This window comes from Tyto alba, unplaced genomic scaffold (genome assembly GCF_018691265.1).
Source record: "Tyto alba isolate M040663 unplaced genomic scaffold, T.alba_DEE_v4.0 Super-Scaffold_7, whole genome shotgun sequence".
Lineage (NCBI taxonomy): Eukaryota > Metazoa > Chordata > Aves > Strigiformes > Tytonidae > Tyto > Tyto alba.
This window is the reverse complement of record NW_024881328.1, coordinates 4960672-4987058: the sequence shown is the minus strand read 5'-3', so window position 1 is coordinate 4987058 and position 26387 is coordinate 4960672. Positions and strand designations below refer to the sequence as shown.

At 37.8% G+C, this 26387-nt stretch overlaps 1 protein-coding gene across 7 annotated transcripts in view; it reads right to left on the bottom strand.

Moving 5' to 3' along the window:
* GTDC1 (glycosyltransferase like domain containing 1) overlaps positions 1-26387 on the bottom strand; it is a 204598-nt gene that overhangs the window by 117973 nt on the left and 60238 nt on the right. For all 7 annotated transcript variants that reach the window (XM_042808522.1, XM_042808525.1, XM_042808528.1 and 4 more), the window contains exon 3: positions 26083-26284. In XM_042808522.1, the coding sequence (XP_042664456.1) occupies positions 26083-26284 (202 nt within the window). The remainder of the gene's footprint in view (positions 1-26082; positions 26285-26387) is intronic.

Below are 26387 nucleotides of genomic sequence, written 5' to 3'. Positions count from 1 at the left end.
ATTCAAGCAAATGAGAATAACCCACTAGAGAAAAGTAGCCATTGCTGGAAGTTTTATAAAAGGAAGTATGGATTAAAAAAAGTAAGAAGCAAGAAAAAGAAAGGACATAGTGTCTGAAGGCAACAAATTCACCAAAGGTAAATATACAGGACACAGTGATGTATAGTGAAAAGATTTTTTTTAAAGAAAAAGACTTATAAAACTGATGTTCTACTCAATTAGGTAATATTTAAATAACACTATTTATTACTTTGAAGTCTGCAAATTCATTTAATTGAGTATCTTATTTGTCCAGGTCTGAAGAAAACTCAAACATGTCAAATGACTCGCATGAAAAATGCAACATGGCCAAGAGGTTGTAGCAACATGGAGAAGTCCTGGGACTACACAGAACAACAAACTCTGAGGACCATTACTTCACATCACCAGATGTCAGTCTGGATCCAGGATGACACAGAAGAGACAGTCAACACCATGAATATATGGACCTCAGTGCAAGCAAGACTGATCTATTCCACTGAAAGGGAAATCAAACTCAGCGCAGCACAGATCTCCCAAAATAGTGAGAGTTTCTCGTAAAAAGGTTTATATGAATAGATGCCCAAATGAATGAATGGAGAAGTAAAACAATGGCTGATTTTCCTGTATTTTAAAAAGTTTTGTTGAATTGAAAACTTGAATCTTCTCCCAATTTTCAGGTTTACACATTTTATAATTTAAAACAACAGAAGACCCACTTACTTTGCACAACTGCAGAGATGAGTGGTTTCTTAGCAGACCCAATAGTTTTACAATTGAAGTGCTCTGAAAATCCTGTTCTCAAAGGTATTTCAGTCTGGTTTGTATGTTGCTTTATGCACCCTGATATCTAAACACTTATTTTACAAATTTGAAGACTATCTCTAAAAGGAATTTAATTTTCTTAGCAAATGGATTTCCCATTTTTCTAATATCCCATGGCTCTCATTTAATCTCACACAATCTATATATAAATATCAATTCCTTTAAAAAATATTTTTATGGAAGCTCTTAGCTAATTTTCCCAAAAGCTCCCACTTCAGAGTATCAACCCAAGGCATAAATACTGCCTAAGGATGGGGACCTCAGGAAAATCGGGATTCTTCCCAGAAAACTAATACAGTCCTCGAAAAAACTCAGACTGTCATAAAACCTGAGCAGCTGGCAACTCTGTCACCATGAAGTATCCATATGGAAGACCGAGATGTGTCAAACTACCCAAAACGAGTTTGGATAGTGCAGAAGATGGAATAAATAATTCAGTATCTTCAACACTTTCAACAGCAGGTAGTAGATATGCTACCTGCTTCTACAATGTGCCAAAATGTAACATGCGAGTGAGAGCGAGCGAGAGAATGTGAGTATCTCCAACCTGTTTTCATGAGGATATTTTGCTCGAGGAACTTCTCTTTTTAGAGGCATATGATCCGTATCAGATGTTTGTCAGGAGCAGGCAGCACCACAGAACATTAGGAATAACTTAGTGATTTTAATATATATTCACAAAGTGCATACTCCATATACATATATTAAAAAAAAAAAAAAAAAAAAAAAGAGTATCTTAATCAAATATTACAAAAAAAAAATAAGGAAAGTGGAAATATTTGTTTCTCCCAACTGCCCTTCACACTTTGGTAATATTTGTTGCTGCAGCATAGCGGCAACTTTCCTGCCTTAATATAAACCAAGGAAGGTATTCAATGTGATCAGTGAACTGGCAATCAGAACTACAATTTAAATGTTTCTGCTCTCTGTACATGCAACAGTCCAAATATAAAATCACATTGTGCAGTGTCAATCTTCTTCCTTCTCTTCCTATAAGAAACAGTCACACACTGGTGCATAAACATGCGTCATTTATACTGACTGGAGATAAAGTGACTTTTCTGTTCCTGAAGAAATTAAAATAAGACTATTTAATGCTTAAGAGTCTCCAGACCTGTATCTGGAGGACCGAACCCCTACCCACATGGAGAAGTTTATCAACCAGCACTTCTCCGAAAACATGGGGACAGCGGGTCGACCAATATTCAAAAGCCTATCAATAATGAAAACGTCAGTCTCTGCAATACACACTATTTTCAGCCACTACACTTTCTGATTAGAACGTTTTTTTAACTCTGCCAAGCCCATACTTGCTACCAGATTTGAAAGATTGCACCAAAATGGCTGAATGACCGACCAAAGTGAGATTTCAAAGAAGTGATACAAACACTCTCCTAAATTCAAAAGCTGCCAAACATATTTCATCAGACTTTCAAAAAATAATTGTTTTGTCTGTTCTGAATTAAGCTTTAAGTGCTTTAAGAGATGTTTCTCTACAAACATGGCTAAAGATCACAAAGGGGAGCGTTTGAATCGAATGTAACCCTTCAGTCATATATTTATTAAATAAAACTTGCATCATGCCTGGCATATACCATAAGCTGTTTCACTTCCATTTACATAACATGATTTTAAGTGTAATCTGTATTGAAGTCCTATCATTTTATTTCACAAGTTATCGTAAGAGGTTTTTATTTCTAATGTCACCAGCGAAAGAAAAGGAATAAAACGGTCTCAGCCTTGCAGCTTGTGCAAGGCAGTTTGGAGCTCCTGACATGGGACATAAGGGACCAACGCAAGAGCCGAGGTATACAGTAGAAAGTTCAAAGAAAAAGAGAATTTGCTAAACTTGGGAGAGAATTTGACAGTTCTGAAGTTTTAGACTATTGCCCATTTTTCTTCTCCACCTCCTGGCTGAGAGTTTTGTAGGGTTAGCAAATGCACTAGCCATTTGCAGTCATCTTTGGCCAACTTTTACAACAGGGCTGCGTTCCCTGAGTAAGCAAACCAAACCCCAACACTGCAAAATTTTGAGATTTTCCCCACATGGAAAAATCCAATAATAAAATAAACATCTAATAATAATGCTTTTAGGCTTCCGGATATTTTACAAATTATGTTTTCCCAACACATCTCATACGCAGCTATTGCATCCTGAAACTTCTGAATTCCTTTTATCATTAAATAAAGCAGTGAGTGCTGAATGCCCATTATTCCCAAGTAACACGCAAGGGAAACAAGTGCCTCTGGGGTTGAAGTCATATGTAACAAAGTCAGAAGAATATACCAGATGCTTTCTAATCTTTAAGATTAAGAAACTGAGGCCAAAGCTTGCTTATCAAGGGCCACAAAGAGAACCGGGGCCACAGTGAGAACTCAGGAGCCCAAGCCAGAGCGGAAGATAAGGGAGTGTCATGGTCTAGTGATTTAATCAACTCATGTATGATCACATCACTGTTTATGTATCTTATGGACCCTGCTCACCACAGTACCTGACAGATGTCCTGAAATAAAATGTCATCTTTGTGAGACCGTACGTAGCGATTTGGTATTTTCAGATATCATATTTTCAGTCACAGACAGGACATGTATACACGCGCTTGTGTGCATGCACACACAGATATATGACACACATACATGACATGCATATATACTATACGCGTAATATATTTTCTGCACCTCTATCAAATTCCACCATAAAACTGTAAAACTTTCTGATTTAACCTGTTTAAACCGTGCCCAGGAAATTTGTTGACAACAGCTAGTCTGTTATTGGGAAAAGATCATGCATCTCTTCATCACAGAAAGCTAAAAATCTGTTCGAGGTGGCCGGCCAACAAGCTTTCATATCTGCAAGAACTGAGCAAAGTAAAATAGTGGTGGTCAAGGTCTCCAAATAACCCTATTTTTCCAGTGATGCCTTTGGACTACACATAAAACCTTTCAGGGGCTCCTGAAAAGGAAACTTTACTCAAGCTGTTTGTCAAGATGACCGGAGATGTTCTTTGGAAAGTATTTCCAAAGAAGTTCTGGAGCACTGGTAGCGGTACAATCATATGGGATTAATTTTCTGTATATATCTCTATATATTGCTGGAAGAAACAAATTAGCTTTAAAATTCAAAGAGCTTTATACAGCCCTGTGCTCTTAGGTACAAATATTTAAGTAAGCTCTACTTCCTGTCAAACACTGAAATGGATATTAAATTACATTAAATTATTATAGATACAAGTAGTAAAATTCCTTTTCTGCTTTCTCTGTGAGCTCCTGCATCTTGGTATTTCTTGCACTGAGCGTAAAGGATAATTTAATATTATCTGAGATTTAAATTCATGCTTCTATTAAAATACTAAGTGTGTGCTGGATGTATAAATATGTAACCAGAAGCGTGTGCCAGAAGTCTCATGAATATCCTCCCATAAGGGATGACTCTACCAACTGGCTCAGGAAAACAGTATTCACTTACCATGTTCCTTTCCCCAGCATCTCGCCATGATTTCAGGATGCCATCCCTTCATTCACCTTTATTTCTTTTCTTAAGAAGAAATAAATAAACGAACAAAGCACACGGAAGGAACTTAACCATTTGAGCCCCAACTGAACCCAAAACCCCCAGCTAAGCCCTATGAACACCATTTGTATGTTCTCAACATGGTGGGAGCTGCCCCAACCTGCAGCACACCGAGAGATTGAAATGTTCCTCTTGACTTCAGATGTGATATTAAAGAAAGGGATACAGTTAATGTTTAAAAGAAAGGGGAAAAAAAAAAATAATGGGAAATTTCCCTCTCCCCTTCTGATGCAGGACCCGCAAATTGATTTGATGGGAAAGAAGCAATCTGGTAAATAAAGTATAAAAAAATCAATTTCTTCCTTCTCTCTTGCTCCTCTGTATTAGTAGAAAGAACAAAATCAAGGAGGAGCAAGCCATTAGTGAAAAAATATCAGGCCAAAATTACATCCATCAGGGTGATACAGTGCAGTGACCTGGCCAGTCCCCACCATAGACCTCCTTAGGGCTACTGTTTCAAGTAAAAATTATACAAGATTACACAGGAGCAGTTCAAGATCGACATTTTCCAGCTTTGTGTCATGTTACATTATCTGAATGAATCTCAACTTTTAAAAACTTTCAAACACCAAAGAAAATGAGGGCTGTAAAAAAAAAAAAAAAAAAAAAGACCAAACAAAAAAAACAACAAACCAAACTCGTAAGAAATAAGACTCTTACTAGAAGTGAAAGAGCCACCCATGTTGAATATTTCTAAAGGGAAGAATAGGTAACATCTTTAAGAATATAGCATCAACTCTTTTTTTTTATTGCAAGATTAATATGAAAAATGCTTACTATTCTACTAGTAATTTTTACCCACAACTTTACTCGGGTTGTGCCCATAGGTCTTTGCACATCCATCTCACAAGAGCAGCGGGATGAAGCCCAGGGTTCCCACCACTGCTGCTCTCCGAACCACACCACCTTCGAGGCTCAAGAGTTACAGAACGCAACCAGGGCTCAGCTTTATTGAAGAGATACAGCCCCGAAACTACAGAAAGAGCTTTTCGGAAGAATGGGAAAAAATAAGCAGGATTTTTTGCTAAGCTACCCGAGAAATTCGAAGCAGCAAGCACCCAACCTCCCTTTCCCTCCACTCAAGAGCACTTACAAAAAGCCTGCTCTTAACCCTTCTGCACAGACAAACATTCTCTTTTATCTTCTACTTATTTTCATTTCTACCTGAAAGGCAGCGAAGAGTTGGGCTTTTATGTATAACAAACACGAACTGGGCCTTTTTTGCAATGCATTAGTCTGTGGTTTACTTCCACCAATATGAACGCATACCTGAATTTCCACAAAAAGTAACAATTTTGCCCTCCTGATTTAAGTATGGCATATATTTAATGTAACGTTCATCTATACATGTTCTCACTGTTTAAGAACTCGGCGCAGGTGTTATTAATAAAATAAATTTATTTTTAAAAAGGATGCTATTCTATAAGCTTTGAAGCTCACACATAGTCTAACTTAACCCAGCTTGGGCTCATCTGGTCTTTAAATGACTTCTTTCATGTGGTCAGCCCACGAGCCATACGTACTGCTGCTCAATCACGCCACTGTACATCGTCAGCGTGAGGATGATTTGCATGATTTGCATTTCCTGTACCGTTTGAGCTTCAATGAGCTCTAAGCACCACGTACAAAAGAAACCACCGCCAAGTAATGCAAAGATTTTAGTTAAACCAGATGAGACTATTTTAGTCAGGCTGCCAATACTGAAGGAAAAAAAAAGTCTCAGGGATATCCTGTTAAATAAGGATTTATTTGGAGGGAATCTGAACCATAGATTCATACCCTTACTTTTAAAATATCAAAGTTGTATGAATTCCTTAACAAAAATGGCCTAGCAGAAAATAATTCAGCAAGAACTTTTTTTTTTTCTCAATGTTCCTTAGATTTTGGCATGGCATTATGTTAGTAATTTATTTATTTAATAATACTTAAATGAGTTCTGATTACATTACTTTTCCTACAGTATAAAACTAAATCTAATTAAACCGAAGTCACTGATTGCTGGTTAAAATTTCTCCATATGAAGAAATCTTTCATTTTAGCACAAATGATCAATAAAAGCTGTTGGACAAATAACTACGATAGAAACAGCATTACAGTGGGCTTCAATGAATAAGTACTAAAGTAAAAAAAAAAAAAAAAAAAAAAAAATGTACCAGAGCCTCCTTGTCATGAAAAACAGAGACAGATGGGGAGACAGACCTATATGATGCTACAAATAGATGAATATCTTGTAAGGATTTCAACAAATGTTATAAGACCTAGTCAAAATTTGAAAAACTACAGATTTGCTTGTGCTGCTGTACTGACATTCACCTGAAATCTAAGCCATAATCATTAGATATAATATCAGTTTCAAAAATAACAATAAAAATACAGAGTACCCCTAAAGCCTTTATAAGATCATTTCTAGATAATGGCACCATTAATGTCATTATTTAGTACAAAGCCTGTGTTAGTACAAAAAAGAAGTTTGCTCTAATAGCTACTTTGGAAAATAGGTGTATGCTGTTCCCAACTTAAAAAGCGTGCACATAAACTTCATGTGAGATAGTGTATTTTATGCCAAGTCTCTCTTTGAAACGGTAGATAAATTCAGACACTGGAAAGATTAATAAATAATAGCACGCTGATACAGTGAACTGCATGTGACCAGCTACAGGGCGTACATCACGTATGCCTGATAGCAACCCAAGACAGTCTGTTCACGCACTCAAGGAATCTGCATATAATCATGCTTAATAAAAACCACAGAAAACTCCCATCGCTGCTGGTTCCAAAGGACATTCATTTTTAGAAAATTAAGTTGCGTCTTCATTTTTCTCTATTGTTCAAACGTAAGCAAATATAAGAAGTGTCAGAAACTGTGACCAAGGGGTTAAATTCTGTCTTGAATAGAAAAATTCCACTTATTCCATTGTCTGCAAATACAGAGTCGAGAGCAACATTTAATCATAACACACACTTTCTATATTGTGACTGCAAGATCTAGTATATCGAAATGGCTACCATAATAAAAATACATTCTGTCATTTTTCTGCTTAGAGATCCCTGTATAATGCTCTTATTTAAAGGTCAGCTAATTTTATTATGGAAAGTAACTAATAACCTTTATTAATTCTTAGGCTCGCCGTTTTCTAGCATGTTAACCAAATAAATAATGCACTGAAGGAAGATACAAAGCAAACGAAGCTGTTGAATACAGTCTCTACTGTATGGGCAAAAATCTGTATTTGCAATAGACAAAAGAGGTCATTAGAAATTTAATACATGGTTTTTTGCTCTGGAAATTACGAAAGCATGTATAGACAGAGCTTTTTAAAAGCCAGGCTGCTGGTCCTCCCCCATGTTCCAAGATGCTGAGACCACGGAATGAGGTGCTAAATCCGCTCATATCCAAACACAACCAATAATCCCAAATGTTATACAGCACCTTTTTTTTTCTTGGTCATTTCCTAACTTTGTGGGACATGCGCAATATTAGAGAACATAACGAAGAATTTTGTTTACAAACTTTTCTGCCGTCATTAATTTAATAAAATGACTGAACAACATGAAAACATCAAAGTTTCAAATATATGCATTTGTATTTTATTCTCATGATGTCTCTTGTATGGGAAGCGTTTGTGATGTTGCACACAACATAAAATGATGCAAGAATATCCACCGTTTCATTAAGCATTTTGCTTTTACATAAGTAGATCAGAATGCAGCATTTTTCATGATCAGCCTTTCCTAGCACACTGCTTTGGGTGAGTTTGTTCCTAAGAAACATTACTACGCCTGAAACTAAAAATAGATCACTATTTTCAGCTATTTAATCACATGAGGAAAAGACACAGTTTGTATCAGTCTTCTTTAATTTACAAAATAATTCCATAATGCACCCTGCACGTATATCATGAAAATCCCTGGCACACAACCGCGGGGCTCACACACCGTGAGCCGCGCGCCGGCTGCAAGTGGAAGCAAAACGGGTTTTAAAAGATTCCAGCAACAATAGTCTTGTGACTAAATCAGAAACAGAAGCAGAAGTCATGAGCCAAACAGATACCTATCGGTTTCCTTGAGCTTAATCTGATTAAAACATGGCTCTCAAAAATGTTAAATAGAATGCCACGTCAGAGAGCAGGCAAATGATAAAAATAGTTCATGACAGGAAATCATTATTAAACCAGCATTACTAGTGTATCTGTTATGGAAATTTCCCTGTAATTTTTCAAGGTTTCCCCTTATGCTTTTTCTTGAGTTGCTTGTTACACCTTTTTTTTTTTTTTTCCTTCAATATCATGTAAGTTTGAGATGTAAAAAGAAAATTATCACTGCAATTTTCCAACTATAGTCTGCTCAATACTATCTCAAGTGTGTCATACATCATCTTGTCAGTCACTTTAACAAGAAATCACATAATATTCAGAGTCAGAAAATAATCCAAAATGGGCAAGTGCCACTATGGCAAAAAATCGTTCATATGGCATCACAGGAAAGAAAAATTTTAAAAAATACATCTTAATTTCAAGGACTTTCATAATGAAAGCATTTTAAAAATATTTAAGTGGGGGGAAAAGTTTATATGAAAAGCTGCTGGGAGTGACAGGAGAGCTGTTCTAGGAGTCCACCAAGCAAAATTTGAAGAGCAAAACTGTTGATAATATACTATCACAGAATAACCTTAATGTTTTAAAAAGCTTACACAAATAAAATAGATTTCAGCACCCTATAAATAAAACCCTATTTTTTACCTACTTTTGTGATTACTACCCTTCTCACAACCATTCTCTGGATTATCGTGCCTTTAGAGCACTCCATAAAATACAAACTCAACTTGCAGATTTTTGTCCTGCACTTAGTTATATGACCCAGAAAAAACTTTTATAAAAAAACAACCAAACAAAAAATAAACACACAAAAAAATACAACTTCTTACAAGGTCTTAGCTTACAAGACTAACTCCAACTAATAAGAACCTGTTTTGGCATATGGAAGTGACTTCAATGAAGTTTAACAGCCACCCCCAAAGCCCCTTGGTTACTTTCTAAAATGCCATTAGTGGAGGAAAAGAAACCACCAATCAAATTGGCTGTCTTTTCATTGAAAATAGGCATTTCATCTCTAATGATAATTCAGACTTCCCCGAAGAAGAGCCCTGATTTAGTTGACCATTGACGAGCTGGCTCTCCACCCAACCGAGCGCACCTTCCCGACGGTCCCATCGCCAGACAGCCTCCCCACCACTGCATGTGGATACTCAAACACTGTCTGCTTTTTAAATTTTAAGTCAAACTCAGAATTACTTGCCGCCAGCACATCGTAAGACAAACACACATGACGTGAGGAAACAAAGAGGTACTTCAGAGACTTATCTAGGCAGAACCAGGGCTGGTCTTTAATCAAACTCCAACCGCTGCTACCCAAAATCCAAAGGTGACAATGCATCACAGGAATAATGACAATTTTCAAAGATATTAGAGTCACTGTATGTTTTACAAGTGTTTTCTAGGACTTTCTTGATTCTTGTCCTGGGTGTTTGCATATTCATCCCACAACAGACAAGCTATATCTGACTCAGCATGAAAGGGATCAGCATCCTATTTACAACAGTGCTTAAACCTTATTCCATAAACAGTATTCCGAGAGCACTCGCATCTGTTCTTCTTAATATCTCTCCCACATTAAAAAATTATTATATAATAGAGGGAGTAATCAGCTCATGGTCTTACTATAGTCATCTTCCTTGACAAAGTAGGAAAAAAAATACCCAGCTGTGAAGCATTAGAAAGTCAAGGTTCAAAACATCCACATTCATTGAAATCAATGCCAACTTATTTAGAACTCAATGCAACAAGACCAAGTGCTCTCTCTTGATACAGAAATGTCTATCTGCCGGTAAATTCAAAGCCTTTATTTCTGCAATGGGCCTCTACCAGGACACATGCAATGTCACAGCCTGAAATGCCAGGAAGAAAAGCCAGTCAAAGTTAAACAAGAAATGGTTTTCATGTTAACTTTAACGTTTTACCGTGCTGGAACATGGTAAAACACAGAAATTTAAGGGGTGTGGAGAGCCAAGATGAACTAAGCTGGAATCACCTGCAAACTGGTCTGAAAACAGTGCCTGAAAATTACCTCAAATGCTCTTACAAAGGAATCAGCTAACAAGACAAATTCCAAAATCCTGAAGTGTGGACAATTTTGCCTTCCCTTTCTATCCCCTTCCCTGGCTCCCCAAGTCTGCAGCAAGGACACAGCATGGCAAATCCAAAAGGTGTGCAGCCAGACCCAGGGCAGAAGGATGAGAAGTCGCTTTTCACCACCCGTGTGCTGGCAATCAAGAATAAATACTGATTTTTCATACCAATTTCTCAACAAAACACCAAATATAACATATAAATAAACTACATACCTGTATCATCCGAAATGCTGTCCTGCCATCAGAATTACATCACAGCCTAATTTGAAGTACCAATATAGAAGCATGGACTAATAGATTATTAATATATTATAGTATTAATAATAGCAGCAATAATATTAAGAGCAGGCCATAGGACAGAGCCAAGCACACCCTTCCAGGCAAGAACTGCATGGGCAGAGTTCAAGTGCGCAACAAGAACCATCTGGATCAATGCACATTTGCTCAACAACACGCCTCTTCTCATCTCATACCCCCTCTTAGATCCATTTTCTCTGTATTACCCTAAGAAACGAGACATGCAAGGGGAAAACAGGCATTCTTGTGGTTTTTAGGAGCAAAAATATGTGCGCGTAGAGTTGTATGAAGGGCCACAACACCTCTGATTGCTGAAGGCTAAATGAGTCATCCACTTCAGAAGAATGACCAGTAATTAAGCAAAAATCTGTAAAGCTGTTAAGTGTGAGTATCAATTTCAACCTATGACACTGAAAGGAGAGAAACTTCCCATGTACTGAAACCATCGATAGATCATACAGCCGAGTCGCTTGCAAAATAACCTCTCACCTAAGGAAATTCTTCTCCTTAGGAAGCCAAACAAAAACAATCTAAAATATTTATTGCCAGAAGTTTCATCTGTGTACCATAAACTGCTTAAGAGACATGACATCATGCTAAATACCTAGACTTGTCTGGTTGATAATAGTCCCAGATTTCAGGCTGAAGACTAAACTGCAGGAGTGTGGAAGGGTACGAATCTACAGGTCATCACAGATGCTGAACACAAATCTGACTTGCCAAAGCCAGAGCTGACACTCCAGCAAATATAGAAGGTCTGGCAGTGGCATGGGCTGACACCATGAAAACAAGTCTTGCAATATTTTTTTTCTTCTTTTCAGCCTCCTCGGACTGGAAGTAGGAAGGCTTTCCTTTAAATGGACCAGACCTGATTGCTCCACCCTCCCAGTCCCTGTATTCACAGTTCTGCTTTCATGTCGTACGAACTCTAGGCATATTTCCTGATGCGTTAGCAAAATAATTAGCAAGCCCCATGGCCCAGTGGGACATTACTGTCCGTTTTCTATCAGTTAGCACAGCAAGCTGCATCACCTTTTGCTCCATTGTTTCTTCTTCCACGCTGCTAAGACCTGAGCTATATTATCTTAAGCCTTCAGTGCATTACTGAAGTCCTTTTTTATACAGCTCATTTCCACATCTGACTTGTCTAGAAGTATTTGTCCATTTTTCCCTTTCTAGCCCCTTACATCACTAAGCGCCAAGCACTTGGCAACCCAGTGTTCACAAATCAGGCTTCAAAGATGCAATTCTGAATCGTCTTGACTCAGGTTATGACAAGAAAGGGCAGGGACCCCCAAACGCATCGCTCCCTGCTTCTGCAGGAAGGAGCAGATGGCCAACTTCCAGATGGCCGCCAACCTCGTCTCACCAATTTCAACATCTGTATCTCAAATTACATCTCAGAGGATGGTCCTGAGACAGACTGCAGGTCACTGCCCACAGCTCCCGGCAACACGGCTTATCCACAAGCCAAAGCATTTTGCAAAATACAGAATGACAAGCCTGAAAAAAAGGTTAAGACTAATTAAAGTTCGTAGCAGGGCATAGCTAAAAAAAAAAAAAAAAAAAAATGTTCAAAAGTAGACATCGAGGAGAAATCCATCTTAAATATATTTTATATTTTAAGTGCATCTCAAATCAGACTTTTTCTCCCCAGCCACAAACTGCTTTCCACACGGTACCTTGTAAACCAAGGAAATGCCTCAGCACTGGTCAATTGTACCAAACAGGAATTAGATGTAAACCATGAAAACCCAACCAACCCCAGTGGTTTTGCTTCCAGGTCACCTCACAGCTGAGAATGGGATTATTTTTCGGCTTCCAGACCGAAACCCCGTAACAACACTGCAAGAGCACTCACAAATGGGTTTGATCCAGCCTTAAACACAAAAAATTTCCCCAGACTCAGTGAAACAGTTGCAATGAATTTGAGCTTGAAGTAGACAAATAATAATTTGTGCGATTTGAGTACCGTCTAAGCCTAATTTTAATGCAGCCACAAACGATATTGTTTCCTCATATGAACTTAATCCAGCTCCTCTTTGGGGCACTTAAAAAACTTTAAATCTACCAACAGGAAGGTAACAAAACAATTTGGACTACCACAATAAGAAGCTGGTATGAATTAATGATTTCACCAATTTTACAGCATGTATTAGTCTACAGTTTAATAAATTCAAAAGTGATAATGTTACTGCTTTCTTCTGAGTGCATAATCTCCTCAAAAAGACTATTTCCAGACATAAGAAAGACAAGTGTATTTTACAATAGGAAAAGTGAGTATACTGCATTTCAAAATCCATTAAAATATAAAATTCTGGTTACAGGCGCAACAATCTGCCTAATTAGTTTTTCTTAATTAGCAGGATGCTCTAACCTCCTTAATAAGACTTCTGTGGACAGAATGCTCCATATTGGTTATCCATCTGAGGAAAAAACTAAACAAATACTCCTGAAGTACAGCTAATAGAATAAGTGTGGTTGGGCTTCGTGGTCAGAAGGCTGCTCTGGCGTATAATACTGGCAATCTGCAAAAACACAGACAATTCTACCTTAAATATGCCATTGCTCACACTCCAAACCCCTCCATATTTTGAAGACAAAATCAGATATTACATATAAGAGTCATTCAAGTTACAGTTTTAAATTTCACAGCACGTGCTGGAAGGGAAAAAAGAATTAAAAATATAAATGTATGGACCAAAATACACTGTGGAGAAGTGAGCTAAAGAGATAATGGGGAAGCAAATATCACAGGGATGCTGTAGCAACCCAGAAGATGGCTGCATAGAGGTTTTCCTCCACTGTGAAGCATTTGCTTTGCATGCACAGCTTTTGTACCTTCCTCTTCATGATTCAGAGTCTTAGTATGAACCTAGCAATTAATACGTAACTATTATCTCTGAATTCCATCTTATCCAATAAAAAACCATTCTCATTATTACTATATATCAACCGTGTAATTCAAAGACTACTGGTTAGGAGAAATACAGAGCCCCAGCAACATCTGTGGTCAGAGGCAGATGCTCAAGATAAAGAAAATTCAGGCCGCTGTTTTACTGGGAGTTTCCAGAGCAGCTGCTGAACTTCATCTCAACAGCTGAAATATCTTTTATACTGTTTAAAAAAAAGCAGGAAGCATACAAGTATCTCCAACTCCCTCCCTGCCACCAATTCATTCATCCCGCTCGCTCAGACATACCAACTCCACCCACACTCCGAACACACTGGTCTCATCAACCACCAATGGAGCTCTTGAAGGCACAGGAAAACTACTATGTCCTTCACTTTTTTCCAATCGGTATGTAAGAAAACTTAAGAGCCATGGCAAAATATAATCTAAGAACAGCCCCTTGAAAATCGCCTGCTAATGACATGGCAAGACATGCAGAGACACCATAAATATTGTCTTCAAACAGGCCTGAACCCGAGACCCCATGCAATCCACAATGTCAGTGGCCCTCCACACAACTGTTAACATTGGAAATTAGTATTTTAAAAGTATAGAGGCTTATTTTTTAATACTGAATGTATAGTCCCCTCATCATACAATAGCATGGCACATGAAAATCTGGAATTTTTCTATACTGATATGCAAAAATATATACAAGTATTTTTCAGTCTACACTAGAGTGAGTATTAAATCAATGCAAGACCACTCTCTAGGCTCTCTGCTTCATATTAAAAAAAAAAAAAAAAAGTGAAAGAAAAGGTAGGTTGTATAATTTCTAGTTCATGATGCAATTTTAAATAATTATGTTAGACTCTGGTTTTCCAGAGTCTTTTCTAAAAACTATTATTTTTTCAAACTACTCCCTACCACCTCTGCCTAGAGAGCTTCTGTCTTCTTGGGCAAGACCTGAGATCTGTGTTTAAAGCACTTCAGACCTGAATGCTTCAACAGGCACAGAAACCACTGAAGACTGATTCCAAACTAGCTTGGGCCACAAGATCCTTTGCAAGGCCTCACAAGAGTAAGCACTACTGCAAATCAGACTCCACCGATACAGGCTTCAGTAGATGGTAACACAACAATCTAGAGCAGATAGCTGTGGGACTCTGTAGCCAGGTCCTCCTCCATACTTGTCTGTTGACTTGTACCTTGAAAACATCATCTAAAGCCATCACTAAACACAATGGTCAAGTGACCCCAGACAACTGATCTCCCCCCGTTCAGGATCCTGAAGTTTTGTGAAAGCAATGGAGAGAAAAGGCAAAACCAGCAGACTTTGATGATACAAGGGCAGGTATGAAGTCACTGTTTGCTCCTGGGTAGCTGAGAGTCAGAAATACCGAGAGATGCGTAACACCCGATGGCAGTGGTGGGCTAACTCAAGTTACTCTCAAAGTACTGACCCAACTTCTTTTTCCTCTCACTTTGATACCACACAGCTAAGATTTGTGAATGTAAAAATAATTCAGAACCAACTTAGTTTAGGATAAGCATAACATCAAAAAGTAATTTAAGGGCTAAACTCAAAAAAAAACAAAAAAAAAACAAAAAAAAACAAGAAAATGGTCAGTCTACTACTGAAAACCAAAAACTTCAAAAACATGCCAAATACAACAAAAGAAGCTATTCATAGAGAACCCCTGCAATCTATCTAATCAAAACCTTCACCCCCCTCTCCATCTACCTATTAACCTCCAACATGAGCCTCAGCCTGTGTCAAGATGAACTGGCCATCCTTGAAGGAAAACAGGTCTAAAGCACACATTCCTTTTTTTGTCAATGGCTACAAGGCAGACAGAAGCTATGTCTGCACTGTAAACAGTATGATGTAGAGTACTTCAGTACTTCCTTCAGAAATATCATCTAATTTTGGCTCATCTACGATTTATTAGAGTATAGCTATAGAAATTCTCCCTCTAAGTTCATTCAGGAATCATTTCGCTCTAAAAAAATAAAAGATAATTCCTTCGTTACAATTTCCCCCCGCAATTCATCTCCTCTTCTTGCATAGTTTTAGTATCTTTAGCACTATTTCTCCAAATTAATTTGGCATATAGAATTTTTAGTTGTTATGTTTTTAATAAAATTGATTACCAGGAAATTTCTGCATATGCACAGTTTAAAATCATTCTATTCCTCAGGGTCTAAACATAGAGATGTTGCTATGCATGATAACTGTTCCATGTTTAGTGAGTTACAACTATTCTGTCATGAGTAGGAAATGCATTTTGCTCACAAAAGCCAAAGGCACTGTCAAACCTGCAGCAATCTGCAGAACAGTAGGAAAAAAATGCCTGCAAACTAACTGCTACTAGATAATGGTCCCATTTATCATTCTTAAATTCCTTCTTTAATTAAAAATGGGATATTCTCTTACATAAATAAAAAATTGCAGATGTTCTCAAATGACTCCAATTTTTTTAATTCTTCCAAATATAACATACATAGTATTATATGCATTCAAAAATTTCTTCATGTTATTACATACTACTTAATTCCATTAAGATGTTTCCGTATTCCAAATAGACACACATCTTCATTATATGCATGATATGTTATGCTAAAAAAATATTATCACTCAAAGAAAGCACAAGATAACAAAACTCACTGTAGGAACACCACTTAAACAACAAAAATTAATGTGGAAATAAATTTTCTGTTGTTTCACATATAATAATTTCTACCTTCTTTTAAAGCCATTCCATAGATCATTAGTTTAAACAATTTAAGTAGTTACATCAGGTAAAACTGGTGTGAGAGAAACACTGGGCCTGTTCGAGATACATCTTTTCTCATACTATTATTAGAAACAATACTGTTACCAGGTAGACATACTTCCAGTAAGAATTCTGCAAAGAAGGAAAATCACATATTTGCTTTTGATGTTGTGTCCACTGCTGCTCCTTCGTTCTTTCTTCAAGCTGCTATTAGACAGAAATATAAGCTCCAGCGTGCAACAAGTAAAACAGAAATTAAGAGAGCTAAAACAAAAAATGATGAACAAGTAGACAAGGTTATAAACATACACAATAAAAAAAAAAAAATAAGCGCTCTGAAATGGAAAGCATTCTTTAAAATGACTGTGTCCACTGGACCATCAGAGGATATGTGCAGGAGGAAGGGAGGAAAAGACAGGGACAAAGGACAAAGGCAAGAAAGGAAAAATACTGTCCAAGGGAATAAAGTGATTGCAAAAATCTTCATTATAGAATGATAAACAAAAAAAAAGCAGCTTTTCAGTTGCTTTGTATTTAAAGATATTCAAAGGAATGCACATAATTTAAAGTCTCTTTTTTTTTTTTTTTTTTTTTTGAAGGGAGGGTAAATTAACTATCATAATGATTCAAATCATACCAATAACAGGTATCATTCCCGAAATACTTGGGATCAAACTGTTTGAGGAGTCAGAAGTCCATCTTAAATTAAAATCATTTAATCGCACCATAATTTGGCATATAGACCGTAATCAAACTACAGCCTAGGTGTATGTTGTATGTTTAGGGAAGAAATGACATCACAATCCACAAAAATCAATTATTCCGTGATTCAATTTAGATTAGCATTCCAGTTTGATACAAAAGAGCATTTACGAAGTAACCGCCCATCTGCCAACCACCTCCGCCTAGCACGCCTCAGTTCACACCAGAGTGGCCTCCGAGATTGTGAACTGGATCCCTTCGGATGAAACTGCACCAGGAGGCGATGCCCCTGGGAGCATTCAATGGACTCCAGCCCAGTCTTACTGACACTCAGACCCTTAAGAACCAGGCTACACCTAGTCTGAAGTAAAAACCCCTGAAATAACCCGCTGTGGCACACAGGGCCAGGAGCACCACTTCGTTCTAGCACCTCTCCACAACCCTGTCAAGCTGCACTACTTGTTAACAGGGATCACCTGCCTCCATGGCCACGTGCCCATTATAAATCTGTATACAGCTGTAATCCCAGAGGAACCAAGGAGGTGAAACCAGAAAAGACCACTGGGCGCATTCCTTCGAGTGACCATGAACCTGGTCAGTGCCTTCAGAATCCAGGCTGAAACGCCGGGACACCCACAGCAGATAGGAACAACCCAGAGCTGGCGTGAAAAAGCAGCTGTAGAAATACCGCTTCGACTTCCAGCTTGTACCACCCAAGCTCATCAAAAAAAGCCCCTACTCAGTGACCATGGGAGCTGCAGTCAACGGAGACAAGGCGAGCAGTTATGGAGTGAGAAGAAGTGAAACCACCTGAGCAAGTACCTGCGAGGACACTGGGGCTCAACTGGTAACTGAATTCTTGGTCTGTTGTAGACTGGCAACTGGGACCTCCGCAGATACCTGGACCAAGATTTTCCAACTTCAATGTATTTGGGTCAGATTAATGCTTGGGGCCGGGGAGGGGTGGAAATATCGGTGTTAAGGTAGGTCTCCTCTTAGAACTGTTTTGCTAAAAACAATTTGCATAACATAAAATTTCTTTTCGTAATATATCAATTCACAAAACACAGCCAAGCTGTGAGTACTCATTAAGAAAGCTAGTTATTTATGACATTGGAATACAAAGCTATAAACCCAAATCATGTGCAAACCAAGTATCTGACAAAATTTGTGTTATTTACTTCGTAGGTGACAAAAAAATGTAACTTGAGATTAGGAAAAAAGCAGCACAATAAAAAAGGGAAAAAAAAAATGAGATTTTTCTCTTCATTAGATGCAATCCAAAAGCTTTGTTTCTTTCCCTTTGGAATATCAAATTAGTATTGTGGACTAGAATGACAATGAGTTACTGAAAGTATCATATTCTTTAAAATATAATACTGTATAAGTTTGTTATTTGAAAAGAGAAGTGTAATCCATAACTAATCTAGAAATAAAATATATACACAGCATCCATTTCAAAGGACAGATAAAATACTCATTAAAATCCAAAGTGTAGAAATACTGAATCATAATGCACAATTTCATTACATTTTACTGCCAGCAATGTAAATATCAATTCTCCAGGTGATTCATAAAATTCCTTTTAGAAAGAAAAATAAGGAATTCACCCGGCATTGGAGAACATAAAGGAAAACACATGGTAAGGTTTGAAAAAACAGACTGTTCTTTCCTTGTCTCATCAGAATATTTTTCTGGAATTTCAGCAAATCTTTTACACATCAAACGGACAACTGCCACTTCACATTAGCCCTTTCTATAGATCACCCAGCAGTCCCAACCAGTGTCCTTCCCAGTCCCGCACCTCTCCTTGCATTGTGTTCATCATTCCCATCTTATTCCTGCCAAATTGGAGATCACATATATATATACTTCCAGTGACTTCAAAGGAAGGAGCCCGCATTTAAATTCATCTAAAACCTCTTTTAACTATCCAAATTGTGAAATTGCCTAATGACGGGACTGTATTAAAAAAAAAAAAAAAAAAAGGCATGTTGGACAAATTAAATAACTAAAGTTTTTGGAGGGAAAAGTGCATGTGGGGGTTTCCACACAGAAACGTAAAGAAAACCTGTCACTTTTAAAATGAATAGCTACCATCTGCCAGCATTTTATCTGAGGCAAAGTTGATTAATGCAAAGTGAATGTTTAAGATCACATTGCTGTCTGCCTGAATAAATTTCAGGTAGTTTACTCAGGAAATTATTTGTCCTGTTCCTTAAAAGATTTTTTTTGTTGTTGTTGTTACCGGATTCCTCCCCCCCAGGTTTTTACGCAGCCAGACCTAAGAATAAAAACATTTGCTCTTAAATTGCTGTATTGCACAAGGACTTTGAGCGCCAGAACATTGTTCCTGGCCCCATTGTGCGGCGGCGGCAAGGTAATTAATCTGCCCAACAAAGGACATCCCACCTCTTTCACTGGCTTCTTGAAAACTTTCAGGCAGCCTCTCTCTGTCATACCGAAAAGTAAATTTTAGAAGTCTAATTGTGAGCAGAGAAACTGCAGCAGTGCTGTTACCATCAATAGGAAGTGATTTTGCCCTTAGACCTTACTTAATTTTTTTACTGGATTACTTAATTTTTTACCTTTATTTACAGTATCTTCCCAATCAAAAGAAATTAAATCAATTATAGAATTTAAACATTTGTCTTTCGTTATCAAAGCATTGTTTCATATTAGTGTTCTGATACAAATCATTCTCAAATACACTTGATCATATGCTCTTCTGCAGAAGTTTACTTCGAACAGTAGCGTTTTCAGATGAAGTTCTCAGAACAGATTTGGGGCGACGTTAACCCAAATCACGCAAAACCCCCTTTTACACGTACATTCCCACGTTACGTATTCCCAGCATCACATGGCCCCCAAGTTCTCCTGCATCAGAGGGAATTTCACACCCGTTATTCCGGCTGGGACACCCTCTATTATCCGGGGCTACAGAAGTGGAGGGGCATCCCCTGTGATAAGCGGTGGAGCTTCGTGCCGTTCCATATGGACGTATATTCTCTTTGCTTACGCTTTAAGCCGGCTGGACACCAGCCAGCTCTGGTCAGAAGTCACAAAGTTGTTTTAGCTCGGAACACGGTGCCTGTGTCTCGTATCTCGGTGGGGTTTATTGGTTTAGGCTCAACACGGTGCTAGGACGGCCATCTGGCCCCCGGTGCGACGCCAGCTCCCAACCAGCTAGTTCAAAGCGTGGGCAGGACGAATGCGTATGCGTTTGCACAAGCCCGTGTGAACTAACCTTGGTGAACTCAACTGATTTGCTTAAGGAAAAAAGAAAAAAAAAAAAAAAAAAAAAAAAAAATTGCAAGCAAGTTTAGCACTAAGGAAATTAAAGAAGTAATGAAGCAGTGCCTCCTCTACCCTCATTTGGACATCTCTACAGCAAGGTAAGAACATCGTTATTTTTATCTGTCAGTGAGGCTACAGAAATGAGTAAGTTACACCCACATGTTATTTTTAATCAAAGACAAGATCTGAACCCCGTCTTCAGGGAGTACTGGCTATTACATTTAGCCACCTTATCTCTTCATCCCTTTATATCAACTAATCAAAGTCAACTCACCAGTCTATTCTCTAGGAACACGTTCCACTGTATCTGACATAAAACTGCAGATAAAACACACAAGCACTTCTTAGCTTTACAGTGAGCAACAAAGAAATGGTGTGAAATTAAGAGCAGCTCTGGGCAAAAAATTATTCAGCAATTCCAAGAAGGTGAGCCACATCCCATCATCAAACGTAACGAAGTTGAGCAATAAGACCAAAATAGACACTCTGAGTAGTCAATACCATAAATGAGATTCAAGTTTTATTTACCTATATACAGAAGCAAACAACATAAAATATGCCAAAAAAAAAAAAAAAATAGTATCAGGTAAACTTTTTTATTTGAAGGTGCACAGTTATCTTTTATTTAACTAGTGTACTACTCACACATACAATTTATTTATTTCTTACCTGAGTGCTATTAGAGTCAAATGTTGGGAAGGCTTCTAATGCAGGGAAAAATATTGCACTTCCTACAAAGATTATAAAGCTGCACTTCCAGTATTTGACATAAAGATGTAAAAAGACAGAAATGTTCCCAGCACATATAGGCATCTATGTATTCAGCTTTAATGAAATGGCTGAAATTTGCCCTGCCTTGCTTCAATTCACATCTTTAAACATCCTCCCCAGGACACATTACTTGCAAGTGGGTTTTTGGAAAGAAAATATCTAGAGACCAGTAAGTACACTAACTTACGAATGCTCACACGTACAAGCTGTGTTTGTTTTCAGCGGGACTCAAATACGCATTGGAATAAAAATTTACAGGATCACTGTTTTTAAGAGGACAGTCAGGTGACACCCATCCATCAGTTAGTAAAGAATTCACTGTATAATACATTTTCTCCTCATAGAACAGAATGAAAGCATCAGATCAGAAACAATCCTAGATCTTGTAGTCTTAACAGGTTATTAAAAAAAAAAAAAAAAAACCACACCAAAAAAAATATCAAAACCAAACATCTACATTATATATCGCTGGAATAGACTATACATTGCTGAACACTATACCCCTCCAGGTTTGTTATTTTTCAGAGCTCTATTAATTGAAAACAATGATTTGTTTTCTCTTTTGTAAAATGTAAAAAGCATAGATTTTGTCTTTAAAATATAGCTGTCAAATATCAGTGGGTATATATATGCTAACATTTACCCTAGGGCTAGAGTCTGTTACAAATAAAATCTTTATTCATATGAACAGCTACCTGGGGGGCAATACTGAATGCTACACATAATATTTATAATATATATATTTAAAATAATCTAGCAGTGCTATTAAAACAAACTGGAAGCTACACTGCATTTAGTCTTTCCATTTTCCAGATCTCTTATACTACTAACTTCTTGGGGTTTGAACTACTTTCTGTGGATGACAGTCCCTACAATATACAATGTTTTCCTCTAGTGTGTCATATCAACTGTTTTATTATTTGAAATTTAAAAGATTGTTCATGGTAATAAAGAACAGAAATACAGAAAGAAGAAAAGCAAGCTGGTTTGTTTTGTTTTGTTTTTCATTAAATCATGCAACAGTATTTTCAAATTTGAGAACTTTCCTTGAATTAAGAAGAAAAAGAGGCTAAAAATAGTATTTTTGTTACGTGCTTTCCAGAATTACTGAATAGTCACTATGTGCTACGGAAAACAACTTTAGACAAGATCAGACATCTACATTTATCAAAGAGTTTAAGCTGTCTAAAGCAAGTTGGGAGACAAAGCAGACAAGGCAGCAGCTCTGCAGGCTGCCAGCAGCCTGAGGAGGTCATGTCTCTCTGCTGGACCTTCCTAATTTAGAGAATGACAATTATGATATTCCATCAACAATTCCAAAACTCTAATTGTTGAAAAACTTGTCTAGAGAAAACAGACAGTAATTGTGCCCTTTTTCAGTACATTTCGAATGCTGTGATTTGGAAATTGCCACCGCAAGGACGAAACTCGTTGTACTAATGCAATGTGCAAACAGGCACTTTCTTTTCAATTAAGGAAAAAAAATCACGTGAGTCTGTCTAGCAATTAAGAAAGTTCTTAAAAATGCTCAGTGCTGTGGCTGTTGTACATCAATATATTAGACCATTTCAAGTTTACTAGCCAAGGAAGCCACCTTTAAAAACTGTCCTTATGGCCTTCCAAGTTGGAGGGACTCGCTGCGTGCCTGATCTTCCCCGTTCATCTGGGCTGCCATCCTCCTTTGAGGAGATGAATGAAGACGTGAGCTGGTTTAAACGACGCACTGCACAATGAAGCCATGAAAACAGAAAAGCAACATTTTTTTTAGAGAAACACAGCACAGAATTTGCATCAGGGAAGCAACAGAAAACTATGCAGTGTTGCACAGAAAATACCAGGTGTCCGATGCCTCCCATAATAGCTACATGTGTTCCCCTTGAAGGGCAAGGACACCTCCTCCCTCTGACAATTCCGGGTAGATCTCCTCATTCTTGCACAGGAACATCATTTTATTGCACACCAAGGTATCGGCCACACCGTTCGCAAAAGTAATGTTCGAGGCACAATTTGTTACCAATTCAACTTTAATTCTTGCCCAAGGGAGTACATCTCTGTTCTCCGATGAAAGTATTTGAAAGTTCATCCCATAAACTCTCCGGTCGCTGCAGAGTATTTGAATTTAACATCTATGACTCTGCATCGTCTACTCTGCTTCAAAAGCACTTTTTAAGACTGTTCCTTAAACTCACTGAACGTCACCTGAAAACTAACAAACTCCTTCCTTCCCATAATCAGCCTGTATGTATAAAAGTATAGATCTTTTAAAACCTGTGTATACTACTGCTGTATAGATGTATAGCAGCAGCAGACTTACTAGCATCAGTGTAATTTCTCACACACAGCATCCTGAAATAAAATACAGTTTGAAAACAAAATTTAGTAATGCAGCTCTGTTACAAAGTGTTTGTACTCAAAATATTTGTGACCTTTCTGTATTATTAAACGCACAAATAGAAGCAATATATTTGTGAAATGTCACCTTTATGAAAATCACTTGTAAAATAAAGTTTTTATTCTACAAATAATGTCAATATTATAAATAATGTAAATTTGGTATTTCCCATGACCTCACAAGAAGGTTGAAATATTTAAATGTGTCATTCAAAACACATGCTCCTGCCAGTTTGCAATGAGAATTTTGTCTTAAACTACAACCTGGGAAGCAGATCTTTGGTGGTTACTAGCAAGCTAGAAATAGAAGAATCAATGTTAACTTTAATCAATGTTTTTTCTAATAGGAGAGAGTAGTCAGCCTCATTAGGTTGTAGTCTGATGCACTTATACTTTCAAGTTAATAAAATACTTGAAACATTCAATTACAAAACAAACATTAAAAATGCGCAAGTCAAGTAGAAGGTACCTCTAATCAGATTTCCTTTCACCAGTCACATCAGCCCTTGTTCCTAAAATTTTATCCTGCTTGTGAGGAAGAGGTACACACTCTTTTTAAAAATCGCATCTTTGTCAACTTTGACTATTCGAATCTGTCTGATCAAACCCTAACAGCAACAGCAAAGCAAAAGCTTTCCTCTCTCTAAGATGCTCTATTGGTTAGATCAGATTTATTTGCTGTCAGTAAAGGTTATATTTGCACATAAGTCTATGACAGATTGCAAGTTTATTAACTTCAAGTGAGTTTTCAAGCTGCCGGGTTGTTGGGTTTGTTGTTTTCTTTGTGGGGTTCTGTTTTTTTGGTTTTTGGTTTTTGTTTTTTTTCTTTTTTTTTTTTTTTGTCATCATTCTCTCCCCCTTCCCCCAAGATGTGGGTTACTTGACAAATTGGAGTTAAGTTATCTTAGGTCAATGTAACTGTAAGTTAAACTAATGAAGTGTGTGTCTATGAGTGATGTCTGATTAGTTTAATACAGTTAGTGCTGGACAGCTTGGGCTGCTGACCTTGAAGGAACACAGATAACATTGCCATGCGTTGGAGGATGTGGTTGCGATACAAGACAAATTTACATAACAGTTTGTCATATACACTCCTCCAAAACAAAATTGTTGCGAAAGGAAAGCAATAGGAAACCAATGCTAAATACCTCGCACAAGACAAACCGGGGAAAATTAATTATAACATTTGGCTGGGGATGGTAGCTTATTTTAAATGCAAGCCAGAAGCAGGCACAGCAAAGGTGCACATTTATATAGTATGCATTCCAAAATGGATTAGACATTGTGTTGGGTAACACTGCTCAAATGTAGCCTTCTATAGCACAAGATCTACTCTTGAAAAATCATATTTCTTCCCCAGCCAACCATATCTACTTGCTCCCAGTAACAAATACCAGACCCAGTTCTGAACTGTAACTAGTCAGCACATCATTTAGGTGTGCTCAGGGCCCTGCTGAAGTTCATTCTGTGGCTGAAAAGCGGCTGTTTGTGCTAAAATTTCCCCATGCATGAACGGCCTCTCTCCATGAAGGTCCAAAGCCAACGGAGTGCTCGTTTACTACCCACACCGTGATGCTCTGTGGCACACCCTGAGCGGAGCACGCACCGCACCACGCGCTATGTCACTGCTCAAGACAATCATTTGACCACATCCCAACTGATCAGGTAAGCCAAGCAAAATTGCTGGATTTAAAGACAGCTTGGTTCTGGAGTGACTGATTCTCACTACATGATAGCTATCTGTTGACATAAACAGCCCGCTTTCATCAGTCCGGGTTCTAGCTGATAGAAATTTGCCACTTGCATAAATGCATAATTGACATCCACAGTTGCTGGCACATTACAGAACCGGACCGACATTAAGATAAAAGTGCTCCCTTAATCCTCCAGGTCAGCCTGAGTAGTACTCTCTGATAAGTCAGCCTTGCTAACAAATACATCAGAGGGCAAGTGAGGAAGCTGGCAGTGTTCACATCTGTGCCATCTTTCAGCCTCATCTGTGAAGCACACTTTAAACCTTTCAAGTATTACAGAATTCACTTGATAATTTTAAAATAAGATGTACATACATATGTGTACACAAACAGATATCCATATACTTGCATTCTTAGAGACTCTCAAGGACTCACGACGCAAGACAAGGTAGTCTAGTAAACTCTGAAACATAGCAGTAATTTCCCCAATTATACCCTAAGAAGTCAGTGCAAGAAGAAAAACTTGTATTGTCCGTGGCAAGTCTCCATTTGGTTGCGCACATATACTTGCATGCACATAACTGAAGATTCAGGTCAAGAGACCTGGTTGAAGGCCTCTCTGTAATTTGTGTTTAGAAATGATTCAATTCCTGGGTTACCTGTAATTAGTACTTGTTGGCACTGTTTGCATGAAATAAAGAGCAGCAGTCCGTGCTTTCCAATGCCACTTCTTGGCCGGGAGCGTACAGAGGACACAGTCTTCTTGTAGCTCTTCCTGGAGAAGATCCATCAGCTGTTTGTGGGAACCACCATAAAAAGCTTCAATGAGAAGAACACTCATTTTCCAAGGACTTTCGGATTCTGAAAAAGAGAAGAGAGAAATATTTTACTTTAGAAATACATCTTCTTTATTATCTAAGAAAATTGTATTGGAAAAAGCAGAAACATATCGCAAGGCCTTACA